Source organism: Rhinatrema bivittatum, chromosome 16, assembly GCF_901001135.1.
Source record: "Rhinatrema bivittatum chromosome 16, aRhiBiv1.1, whole genome shotgun sequence".
Lineage (NCBI taxonomy): Eukaryota > Metazoa > Chordata > Amphibia > Gymnophiona > Rhinatrematidae > Rhinatrema > Rhinatrema bivittatum.
In genome coordinates, this window is record NC_042630.1 from 8,729,475 (window position 1) to 8,741,702 (window position 12,228).

General features: G+C 51.3%; 1 protein-coding gene across 3 annotated transcripts in view; it reads left to right on the top strand.

Moving 5' to 3' along the window:
• Positions 1-12,228, top strand: part of CHD8 (chromodomain helicase DNA binding protein 8) — a 51,920-nt gene that overhangs the window by 25,772 nt on the left and 13,920 nt on the right. For all 3 annotated transcript variants that reach the window (XM_029580136.1, XM_029580138.1, XM_029580137.1), the window contains exons 16-28: positions 148-361; positions 1,105-1,300; positions 1,691-1,858; positions 2,142-2,321; positions 2,439-2,549; positions 2,811-3,007; positions 3,184-3,383; positions 4,263-4,419; positions 4,939-5,028; positions 8,414-8,517; positions 8,832-8,961; positions 10,429-10,504; positions 11,485-11,536. In XM_029580136.1, coding sequence (XP_029435996.1) covers positions 148-361; positions 1,105-1,300; positions 1,691-1,858; positions 2,142-2,321; positions 2,439-2,549; positions 2,811-3,007; positions 3,184-3,383; positions 4,263-4,419; positions 4,939-5,028; positions 8,414-8,517; positions 8,832-8,961; positions 10,429-10,504; positions 11,485-11,536 — 1,875 coding nt within the window. The remainder of the gene's footprint in view (positions 1-147; positions 362-1,104; positions 1,301-1,690; positions 1,859-2,141; positions 2,322-2,438; positions 2,550-2,810; positions 3,008-3,183; positions 3,384-4,262; positions 4,420-4,938; positions 5,029-8,413; positions 8,518-8,831; positions 8,962-10,428; positions 10,505-11,484; positions 11,537-12,228) is intronic.

The window sequence follows — 12,228 nt, forward strand, 5'->3', positions numbered from 1 at the left end:
TGGAAGGGACTGTAATGTTTCTTGTAGATTTCCAGACTAGCCCGTTGTCTGTGATTCTTGCTGAACCAACAAGCCCTGGAAGAGTTGATGAAACGACCGTTTCCCTTTTTGATTTTGTTTCCTTTCTGGTCCGTCTTCCCTGGGCAGGCGCAGAGGAGAAGATCCTGCTGGAGTTTAGGGAGGCCCGACACCCTGCCGTGCCCCTGGACTACCACTTGCAGGCCATGGTGCGCTCGGCCGGCAAGCTGGTTCTCATCGACAAGCTGCTGCCCAAGCTGAAGACCGGCGGCCACAAGGTGCTTATCTTCTCCCAGATGGTGCGCTGCCTGGACATCCTGGAAGACTACCTCATCCAAAAACGGTGAGGGAGAGAAGGTCTGACCGTGAGAAGTACACACCTCAGGCCTAGCCCACATCATCTGGCGTCCGTACAAAATTTCTGTCCTAAGCACCCCCAAGTGTGTTGCAAAGAGAAGAGGTAGATGCCGTTTTTGGACCTGATTAGGAATGCTCCTAGAGCTATTGCTGTTACTGCTTAGCATTTTTATAGTTTTATTAGACACATTGTATATTGTTTAGGGTCTTTGGTTTTTGGATAGTTACATTGTAGGCTCTGGGTGATTCCTACTATGGAGGCTTGCACAGTAACGGATACATCCCTGGGATGCCATGGTTTGCTGTTGCAGATGATACCTGCCCCAGGAATAAGTTCTCCCGCTTTATACGAGATTAGTGTGGCCTTTGTTGGTGGCCTAGGTCCAACTTCAGCTCCCCTGTCTGAAGAAGGAACTGGAGAGAATGCAAAGCCGTGAATAGAGGAGATCTATGTAATACAGTCTGAGAGGAGCCATTGAAGGTTTGCTTAGCGCAGAGGAGTGAGCTGAGGTATTTGAATGCTTTTGCCTAGCCCAAGACACTGGGACTAGAACAAGAAAGTTATGGGCTTAAACTCAATATGGGAGCCCGAGGTTAGGACACTCGCAGTCAGAATCTCCAGTTGTAAAGAGCATGTTAAACAAGCCTACAAGGAATGGAGTGGGGTTATTGTTTCGGGTGGAGGGCAGTCCCGAGTTCTGGCCAGTCACTGTCTGCTGCCACTCTCAGGTATCTCTACGAGCGCATCGATGGCCGTGTGCGGGGGAACCTGCGGCAGGCAGCCATTGACCGCTTCAGCAAGCCAGACTCTGATCGTTTTGTCTTCCTGCTCTGCACGCGGGCGGGGGGCCTGGGCATTAACCTGACAGCCGCTGACACCTGCATCATCTTCGATTCGGACTGGAACCCGCAGAATGACCTTCAGGTGAGGCTCCTTTGCTGCTGATCTGAGTTTGGGGGGGGGGGGGGGGGGGTGAGTTTCACGTTTCGTGCTGGAGGCCGGTTATTTCTTATGCACCGTCACAGACCCAGCTTTTCCTACTGTTGACTCTACCACTGAGCCAAGGGTGCGACTTCCACAGCTGAAGTGGTAAGGATTCTGCCCAGCACTGCTGAAATAGCCCCGTTCCTCCCTTTACACACCCCATTCCTTTTCCTTGGACTCTACGCTTCAGCATGCAGGTAACTATCAGGAAAGACCTTCATTTCCTATAGGAGTGCCAATCCCCAGCCTGATGTGAACCCCTACGTGTGTTGCCGTCGTAGTATAAGCATGTTCCTGATCAATTAGCTTTTGTCTCCCCTCCTGCTGCAGGCACAAGCCCGTTGTCACCGCATCGGGCAGAGCAAGGCGGTGAAGGTGTACCGACTCATCACCCGCAACTCGTACGAAAGGGACATGTTCGACAAGGCCAGTCTGAAGTTGGGCCTGGACAAGGCTGTGCTGCAGTCCATGAGCGGCCGGGAGAACATCACCACAGGGGTGAGGGGAGTCCCGGCATAGGTGGGATGACGCGCCCCGGGGGGTAGAAGGGCACCCCTGGTACAAGCAGAATTAGGAAGGCCATAAGTTATCCGGCTAAGCTCAGTTGGGAATGCCTGCAGCGTTGTGATTGGCTTTGCAGCAGAATGAATTCCCGTCCTCTTCCCTGGTCGGCGGGGAGGGGGGGGGCGGTTTCATGGGGAAAGGAGCGTTCTGTATGTCCAAGGATGACGGGCGTCCCTGGTGTTACTTACGGGGCCCGCTTCTTTCGGTTTTCAATCAGATCCAGCCCTTCACGAAGAAGGAGATCGAGGACCTGCTGCGGAAGGGGGCGTACGCCGCCATCATGGACGAGGACGACGAGGGCTCCAAGTTCTGTGAAGAGGACATCGATCAGATCCTGCTGAGACGCACCACCACCATCACCATCGAGTCCGAGGGGAAGGGCTCCACCTTCGCCAAGGTCGGGCCCCCTACGCCTGCTCTGGGGAAGGGGGAACGCTGCGACGCTTTATTCTGCAACTGCTTACGGTTAACGTCGTCGTCTTTTCTTTCTATTTTTTTTTGTCTCTAACCCCAGGCAAGCTTCGTGGCCTCCGAAAACAGGACTGACATCTCTTTGGATGACCCGAACTTCTGGCAGAAATGGGCCAAAAAGGCCGACATCGATGTGGATTCCATTAACAGCAAGGTAAGAAAGGGGCAAAAGGCGGGAGGAGCCGTCGTCAAATGGGAATCAAATTCAGGGTAAGGGGGACATTTCTAAAACAATGCAGGGCGGCTCTGCAGCTGAGGCCCCTGTGGGCGTTTCACCGGTAGAAGTAAAACGTGACCTGGACGTTCGACGGATCTCCATAATGAGCGCAGCGTGTAATCTTTTCAGAAAGCCGCTTACCTGCTTATCTTCGGGTGAGTTTTCGCTCACACCTTGGAGGTTTTGTGTTTTCTGCAGAACACCCTGGTGATCGACACTCCTCGTGTGCGCAAGCAGACCAGGCACTTCAGCACGCTGCGGGACGACGACATGGTGGAGTTCTCCGACCTGGACAGCGAGGACGAGGAGCGACCGCGCCACCGGCGACACGAGCGGCACCACGGATACGGGCGCACCGACTGCTTTCGGGTGGAGAAGCACCTGCTGGTGTACGGGTAAGGGAGGGTGCGCTGTACTGCAGCACCCCCGTGGCGAAGACCCGAAAAAGGGGGGGGGGGGGGAGTCCCGCGTTTTTTTGAGGCATTGACTTCCGAAGTCTGCTGGACTTCTTACCACCTTAGTGAGTAGGAATTAATTTCCAGAACGTGCACGCGTGTTTCGGTCTCTGCAGGTGGGGCCGCTGGAAGGACATCCTCTCCCACGGACGCTTCAAGCGCCGGATGTCGGAGCGGGATGTGGAGACCATCTGCAGGGCCATCCTGGTGTACTGCCTTCTGCACTACCGTGGAGACGACAAAATCAAGAGCTTTATCTGGGACCTGATCACCCCTGCTGAGAATGGCAAGACCAAGCAGCTCCAGAACCACACAGGTAACGTGCTCTCTACGGGGCGCTCCCGCCCGATCTCCCAACACACGCACGCACACGGGAAATCAGGCAGCTCCAGAACCACACAGGTAACGTGCTCTCTACGGGGCGCTCCCGCCCGATCTCCCAACACGCGCACACACACGGGAAATCAGGCAGCTCCAGAACCACACAGGTAACGTGCTCTCTACGGGGCGCTCCCGCCCGATCTCCCAACACGCGCACACACACGGGAAATCAGGCAGCTCCAGAACCACACAGGTAACGTGCTCTCTACGGGGCGCTCCCGCCCGATCTCCCAACACGCGCACACACACGGGAAATCAGGCAGCTCCAGAACCACACAGGTAACGTGCTCTCTACGGGGCGCTCCCGCCCGATCTCCCAACACGCGCACACACATGGGAAATCAGGCAGCTCCAGAACCACACAGGTAACGTGCTCTCTACGGGGCGCTCCCGCCCGATCTCCCAACACGCGCACACACACACGGGAAATCAGGCAGCTCCAGAACCACACAGGTAACGTGCTCTCTATGGGGCGCTCCCGCCCGATCTCCCAACACGCGCGCACACACACGGGAAATCAGGCAGCTCCAGAGCTACATGGATAACGTGCTCTCCTAGGCTTCCCCCCACAACATCCACCCCCAAAGGAGAGCAAACGATTTCAGAACCACCCCAGGAGACCACGCAGCTACTGAGCCCGATAGGTAATCCTTACTACTCCACACCCTACGGAGGGAGCAAGACGAAGAGCTCCCGAATCCCACGAGGAACCCTCTCCTTGTGCTCTCCCCGTGTGGCAGTCGCCCCTCCCCAGCTCCAGAGCACGCTAGTGGCTTCGTATCTTGCTTTTATGACTCCTTTTCTTCCCTCCCAGGTCTGTCCATCCCGGTGCCCCGGGGCCGAAAGGGGAAAAAGGTGAAATCTCAGAGCAGCTTTGACATGCACAAAGCTGACTGGATTCGGAAGTACAACCCGGATACGCTTTTTCAGGACGAGAGCTACAAGAAGCATCTCAAGCACCAGTGTAACAAGTAAGGCCGCCCGGCCGTAACCCGTGACCCTCTTTCCATTCCCCTAGTGATCAGCGCCATCTCGAACGCTGCACACCCAGTTTTCTCCCCGCTCCTAATGTCCGTCAGCTATTAATCCTGCACCTTTCTCCATGGACCCTGATTTTTTTTTTTTCCCTGTCGTTTCTGTGTGAATGATATGCATTAGTGTAACGAAGGGCCGGTCCCTTCCCGATATGATCAGAGGACGTGTTGGGGGGGGCTGGTACGGTGCTTCCATGATGAAGTCCTTTTCTGTCCCCAGGGCAGTTCTGGGGTAGCATTTTTCTGATCTCCTTCATACTTTTTTTTTTTTTTCGTGTTCTGCTGCCCCGATTTTTGACAAGACGAGGGGCTGGGAAGTTGGGGACACTGTGAGCAGGTTGACTGGAGGCGGGATGGCGGCAGACAAGGGCATTCAGTGCAGCAGTGAAGCAACCCAGAGAAGTTTTGGTGTTCCCAGCTCTTCCTCTGACCTGCTCTTTTGTGCCCCTCCCCCAGGGTCCTGCTGCGCGTGAGGATGCTGTACTACCTGCGCCAGGAGGTGATCGGTGACCAGGCTGCCCGCGTGCTGAGTGGAGCCGATGCCAGGTCTGAGACTGCCGCAGGCAATGCTTTCACGTTCCCTTTGGCGTCTGCTTTTGCCATTTCCGAATTCTTTGCGGGCAGCGATTACCAGTCTGCTCAGAGCGGGACTCTGACAATTTCAGAATCCATCAGCAGGAGGGCGCTCTCTCTCTCTCTCTACCCGCATGTTACCCGCATCGTTTTTGGCGTCTCTTGCTCTAACACTAGAACATTCTCTTTCCCTGTATGTACGCAGTTCAGTCCCGACTCCTGGGCTTTGCCTCCTTTTCAGCAGATGGAGACAGAGAGAGTTTTTTGCTGACGCTGCCACGTAAACCTGGTGCGTCGCCTGCAGTCCCTTTGTCTCCAGCAGTCTGGGGGGACAAAAAAAAAAGAAACCTAGGGTACAAGTTACCCTCCCCAAAGGTTGGTAGGTCCTGGTGGGGCCATCCTTTTGGGTGGAGGGGGGGGACAAGCGGAGGGGTTGGGGACCCCCAGGTCTGTCCAGATTCTGGACCCGCTAAGGGACGAGGTAACTGGTGGGGCCAGTTCCTTCTCTTCCCTCCTACAGCCAGAGCCTGAAGCCTTCTTAAGGGAAGTTGCCGTTTATAAAGTTTAAAAAAAAAAAAAAAAAAAGCGCTTAATTGTTTTTAATTGGTGGTTCCCTGTACGTACCAGGATCAGTCCAGGACATCTGGGTTGTGACTCCGCACCAGTAGGTGGAGACAGAGCAAAACTTGTGGGCGGAGCCATATATGCCCCTGTGCCAGTCACAGCCCCTCAGTCTTACTCTGTCTCTAGTAGGTGGTGCAGGTGCGGTCACAGCCTCTGCCTGCACTGATTCTGGTAGTTAGTCAGGTTTTTGGAATTTTTTTCTTTAAGTTTGGTTTTTGGAAACTTTTCATCTAGATAAAGAAGATTTGTGATGAGCAGGCAGGGGATAGCTGTTTCGTCTCGCTGAGCACCGTTCCCGCTGAGCGCGGGAACGGCGGCCATTTTAGGTGCAGTTAGTCGAGCCGCGCAGAAGGCCTTAGAAAATGGAGGTCTCCCTCCGGATCTTCCCCGCAGCAGCGAGCCCCCGGGAAGCCCTCCCCGGGGGGGGGGGGGGGGCTGCTTCTCCAGTTTAGACGGAAGGGGCCTTCTCTGTTTCGGAGGCCTCCTCTTTTTCTTCGGATTTCCTGAAGTGCATAAGATCAAGGCAGCAGTGGAGGAAAGCTGGGAAAGGATCTGGAAAGCCCTACGATCCGCCAAAGCGGAAGTGCCCGGTGCAGGCAGACCGCAGGTGACGGACTCCGGAGCCCTCCGGTCCTCCAAGGCAGATGTACCCGGTGCGGGGCAGACCGCAGGAGACGGACTCCGGCTCCTCCTGTTCGGAGGACGCAGCCCCGGCTGGGGGGCGCTGAGGAGCCGGAGGAAGGGGGGTCAGACCTGCCAGGTACCAGCACAGGTACAGCAGTGGATGGAGTTTGCTCCCAGAGTAGTCCGCTTGTTCCGATGGGAGGAGTTGGCCCTTTTGTCTTTTGTTTAACAACTTTAGCATCAACAGCCAGATTAAGCATACTTCCTTGGTTTAGGCTGGAACACAGAGCTGCGAGAGGGAACAAGCTGCTTCACGGTGCCTCAGCAGCCTCGTGGACCACCAGATTTGCACCCCATGGAGCTAAGGACCCAGCGCACTAAAGGGTCACCAATCCCCCAGCTTGTCTGTCTCACACCAGGGGGTGGGGTCCCACCTGGACCTAGCCTTCCTCCCAGGGGGTTGCTATCTCTTTCCTTTTTTTCTTTTTCCAACTCCATATACAGAGAAATACCGGTTAATCCTGAGGAGCTGCAGGTGCCACACTGGGTTATGTACACTGTCGGTGAAACTTTCTCTGTCTCAATCTGCTGGCAGGGATGCAAAACCCAAGAGTCTGGACTGATCTGGGTATGTACAGGGAATGATGCTTTTCCTTCTCTGCGTTTAAAAAAACCCCAAATACCGAAAAGGGTTACAAAATGCAAGCATAAGCATGATTTTGGCCCATTTGTAATCCTTCAGGGCCAAAGAAAGGACTTTAAAATAAAAAACAAAAAAAAGGGGTTCTAAAACCTCCAGATGAGAGGGCAGGTGTGTGAGTCCCTAAAACTGAATATGTCCTTGGGCTTTATCACTTAACCTGGAAAAGAGAAGGCCGATGGGTGAGATACACGGTGGGGGAGGCGAGGTAACGGTGAGGTCGGTGATTTTAGTTCTTCAGGATGCCCCCACCGCACCCCTTCCTGGGACGAGACAAAAAGTACCAGGTTTAAATTGCAGCGGGAAAGATTTTAGGTTTAACAATAAGAAATTGTAACTGCAAAGAGAGACTCTCACATCTCTGGGATGGTTTAGGCCCAGAAGATCCTGCCTGGAGGAGAACCCTTTCTTCTTTTTGTATTAAACATGTTTATTAATTTTTCATCAGAGACCTGAAACAATACCGACTATTGTAATGTTATCGTCATAGTTTTCTTCCAAGTTGCCTGTTCGAGAACCCTTTTTTTTTTAAAAGCCCTTTCTTTGACCCTCAAGGATTGCAAATGGGCCTAGCTTTCAGGATTACATTGCCTGCATATACTGGCTTCACTTGAATGTTTTGATTGCTCTGAAAACTAAAGGCATTTTGCAGCCCACTAGGATCAGAATTGAGAAACAAACCCCGCCCCGCCCTCCGTTGGAAGAAATGCTCTCCTGAAGTCCTGCTCCTGATTTTAGGTGACCTCTTGCCGCTGCAGCGTGGAAAGAGAGAGGAGTGACTTAGTACTTAGAGTTGCGGGATGCGAACCAGGGAAGCCAGGGTTCAAATCCCGCTGATTCCCTGTAACTTTGCTTTAGGTACAAATCAGATTGGAAGCCCTCTAGGGTTCAGGGAAATACCTTCAGTACCTGAATGTAGTCCACTTTGAAGGTGGAATGCGGAAAACAGGAAAAGAATTCACTTTCTCTCTAGGCTGTATGCCCTGCTGTAACCTCTTTCTTTTGAGCTGCTAGAAATAATGTTCCCTCTTTACCTCTTACACCCATGGGTCTATAAATTTCAGTCCTATCCCCTCTGCCATCTCTTTTTTTCCAAACTAGAGAGCCTTTCAAGGTAAGGGAGCTTTTCCTTTCCTTTTATCATTTTGTTGCCCTTCTCTGTACCTTTTCTGTTATGGCTATGTCTTTTTGAGATGAGGCAACCAGAACTGTTCTGTGCAGAAACAAGCTGGCAGGCCGCCCAACCCAGAGATGGCTGCCAGTGGCCTTCTGGATATGATAATCTGAAATTATAGCTCAAAATCTGAGGGGAGTGTGTTTGGTTTTTTTTTTTGTTTTGTTTTGTTTTTTCTTACTTCAACTTTCCCTTATGCTGTGTGGGTTTTTCCCATTCTCTCAACCTCCTCACAGAGACATAGATATTTGGTTTCCTGAGGTGGATCAGCTGGAGGTACCAACGGACTGGTGGACTAGTGAGGCTGACAAGTCTCTTCTCTTTGGTGTCTTCAAACACGGTGAGTGCACGCAGAGAGCATCACGAAATGACGCCAACAACTAGGCCCCTCTTCCCCTCTGCAAAATGAAGGTTCTCCTGCTTAACCTTTCTGCTCTTCTGAGCCTAAGTAGATCAGGGTAAGGGGTGCATTCATTGCACCTGTGTATGTAAATCCTGCAAAACCGAAATCCCAGACATTGATCATCAGGGGGCCCTCAAGCTGGCATCTTTGTTCTACCATTGGGTTTGCACAGTCTCCTGAACTGAGCAGCTTCTCTACACTCCCTTCCTTGGTCTGATCTCTTGTACCCCCTTCTCTTCTCTCCCCTGCAGGCTATGAGAAGTACAACACCATGCGAGCTGATGCCGCGCTCTGCTTCCTGGAGAAGGTGGGGCGTCCGGATGAGAAAGCCATCGCCGCTGAGCACCGGGTGACGGACAGCTTCCCTGAGCTAGGAGAGGGGTGAGCGAATCCCCAGAGGCGGGGGGAAGGAGGGTCACTGTTGAGCACCAGCTGCTGGGCAGGAAGAATATCTCCTGGGGTTAGAGGAGCAGTAACTTTCATCAGCTGTGAGCACCTGGTTCCCTGAGCTTGGGCGGAGGGCAGAATTACCTCTGGTGATATGGTCAGGGGAGAGGGGAAGTTGGCGACAGCTGTTAGCCTTGTAAGGAATGAGGCGTGAGGAAGGGGCTTTCATGGAAATGGGTGGGGGGATGTCTGCTGTGCTGTGCTCAGTAATTCTAGTAGAGGTCATTTTCTCCATGGACAAGCAAGTAGACAATGGTGCCCATGCAGTATAAAAAAAAAAAATGCTGTCTTCTAGTTCCGAATGTTCTCCAAGGTCTTTCAGAGCATGCGCAGATGTTCCCGCGCTGCTGCCGCCGATGCACGAGCCGTTCCAAGCATTCAGATGGGAATTGATTGAGCTCTCTCTTCGGTATTGCTGCTGACACATTCTTTTTTTTGTTTTTGTTTCCTTTATTCCCTGTACGTAACCGGATCAGTCCAGACTCCTGGGTTTTGCTTTTAAATTTTGCAAAAATAAAGGGTAAAAAAGAAGAGTAGCCAGGATTTACACAGTATGTGTCTTACGGCTCAGTCCCTCATTCGAAATTCCTTCCAAAAGTAATATCCCAATTTAATTTAAATCAATCAGGGTGCCTACTGTTTTTTCCAAAACCACATTCATGAACAGAAGAACAATTTTCCTACATACTGTGTACTATAGAAGAGTGTTGCTTTTCTCCTTTAACAAAACAAAGGATATTAAAAAAGACATCTTAATTATTTGTCTCATTCGACAGAAAGCAGAAGGGTCTGGCAGTGAATAAGACTCTCTCATCTTACTTATCACAATGCATAACCTTCTGCTATTCTAAAGTTTTAGTTCCACTTACTGCTACAATAAAAGCAACTTCAGCAGCGCAAGTGAAGCAAGCAGTGCCGCAGGATTTTAGGGCCAGCACGTGGTCCTCTCGTTCACTCTTTCATGAGACGTTACTGTCTAGATGGAGGTTCCAGTGAAGAACAAGATACTCCAGAGCTTGATCAAACACACCAGCCTCTCTCTCTTTACCTCTAACAGGCTGCACAGGTACCACATCCTTCAGTTTTCTCTGGCCGCCCCTCAGCTTGGGAGTCTCCCCTTCTGTGGCCCTTTGCATTCTGCTTGTCCACGGAGAAAGTGAAGTTCCTCTTCCTACCCAGATCAGTCCAGACAAGTGGGGTTTTACCACCCTACCAGCAGATGGAGGCAGAGAACTAGAAACCTTTGAGGCGCTGCTACATAACTAGAGAAATACTGAGGGGACTGCAGGTGGCACACTCGAGTCTCCAGCAGATGGTAGAGGCGCATACCTGTGGAAAACCACAGAGGGCGGAAAAACTACAAGGTTAAAAAAAATATATATATCCCTTTCTATTCTTTAGGGTCGACTTTGATAAGGACTGTGAGGACCCAGAGTATAAACCGTTACAGGGAATGGCAAAGTATCCGGAGGATGAGGTGAGAGCATGAACAGTAGGGTACAGTACTCATCCCTCCTGTCCCTTCTACAAACATTTACTACAAGTCCCAGCGTGCACCGCTGTGGGAGAGCTGATGACTGTATCAGCGTGACCCTGGTGACTTTGGCTGCCCCACTCTCTCTAATGAACTCATTCTGAGGAATAAGGGGCAGGGCATGGGCGACAGGGGTGTGGGGGTCAAGACTTACGCGCATAGTTCTGAATTTTAAAAGGAGACCTGCAGCACGTGTCCTGCTGCTCAAGTTTTAGGGGCTCGTAGGAAAGGGTGAAGCATGCAGGATGAAGAGCCAGATGGGTCTCGAAGGCTTAACTGCTCAAACTGGTGGACTACTTGGCAATTGGAAGCCGCACGTGTGCTAGCTGTGCTGGAGTAACCTTTAAAATTAGGAGCGTATTACGCGCGGTTGGTGCATTTTAAAACCTACGCCCACAAGTGCGTGCAGGATTAATAATTCTGACATATCCTTGCTCGTGTGCTTGTCCTAAAATCGACCTCCTATGACAGCACATCACAAATGAATCCAGAAAAATCCTAAGGTGGCTTGGTCTCCTGGAAATGCTCCTTTTTATAAAGTATTTTATTGGGGGGGGGGGGGTGTCAGGTGTCATGTTTGGCATCCTTCTGGTATTTAAGCCCAAGCCTCTGTTATCTGCTGTGCGTCTTCCCTCCCCGCCGCAGTCTCCCTCTCCCCTCATGTTTCATGAATCTTAATGGGATTACTTTTCCCAGAGAAGAAGAAAACTAGATCATCAGTCACACAATCTTCCCACCAATCCTTAGATCTTCTGTATAATAGAGCTGACTTCTAAACTTTGAGAGGCAAGATAACCATGATGGGCTCACAAGGCCTCTAGTGTCCTGGCCCTCACTGAGGAAATTCTGTATTTATAGTGTTGTGAGGCTGGCTGCCTGAGAAATTGCTCGATATTTCGCTATTTTCCATTGTTGTGTTCTAGGGTGACCCCCTCATGATGGATGAAGAGATCTCTGTGGTAGACAATGAGGAAGGTAAGAGTATCCATGCAGTGCATTCAGATTACACCAGGGGGGTCAGACCTAAGCTCCATCAAGCCCAGTTAAAGCACAGAACTGGGATGTTAATTTGAATCACTGACTCTGTCACTGCTGTTTTGAGCCTAGATGTGTCCTTGTACCTCATTTCCAATGTCCTGCTCTGTCACTGACTGTGTGTGTGTGTGTGTGTGTGAGATCCTGGATGAGTCACTTTATCTATCTCCATATGCCTCTGTACTCCCCAGCTATGCCAACGGACACGCCATAGAACTAAACATGTGCTGCCAGGCCTTCACCCCGGGCTGTATCTCTTTCTAAGGCCTGACAACATGGTATATCATTGTAAGATTCAGTTTAGCTAAAAGATGCTGCACTGTATAAATCCAATTTGTTTCTTGGTCACGTAGTCCTCCTAAACTGGTGATATTTTTACCATTGACGTTTTCTCTGTGACTTATTTATTAACATTTGACTTTTCGGCACTTCAAAGTAGATTATATTCAGGTACTGCAGGTATTTCCCTATCCCCAGAGGGCTTTCAGTCTAAGTTCCTTGTACGTACCCAGACGGCTGGGTTTTGCCTCACTTCCAGCAGATGGAGAAAACTCTCTCTGTCTCCATCTGCTGGCAGGAAGGCAAAACGCAGCCATCTGGACTGATCTGTGGTACTACAGGAACGAAAATTA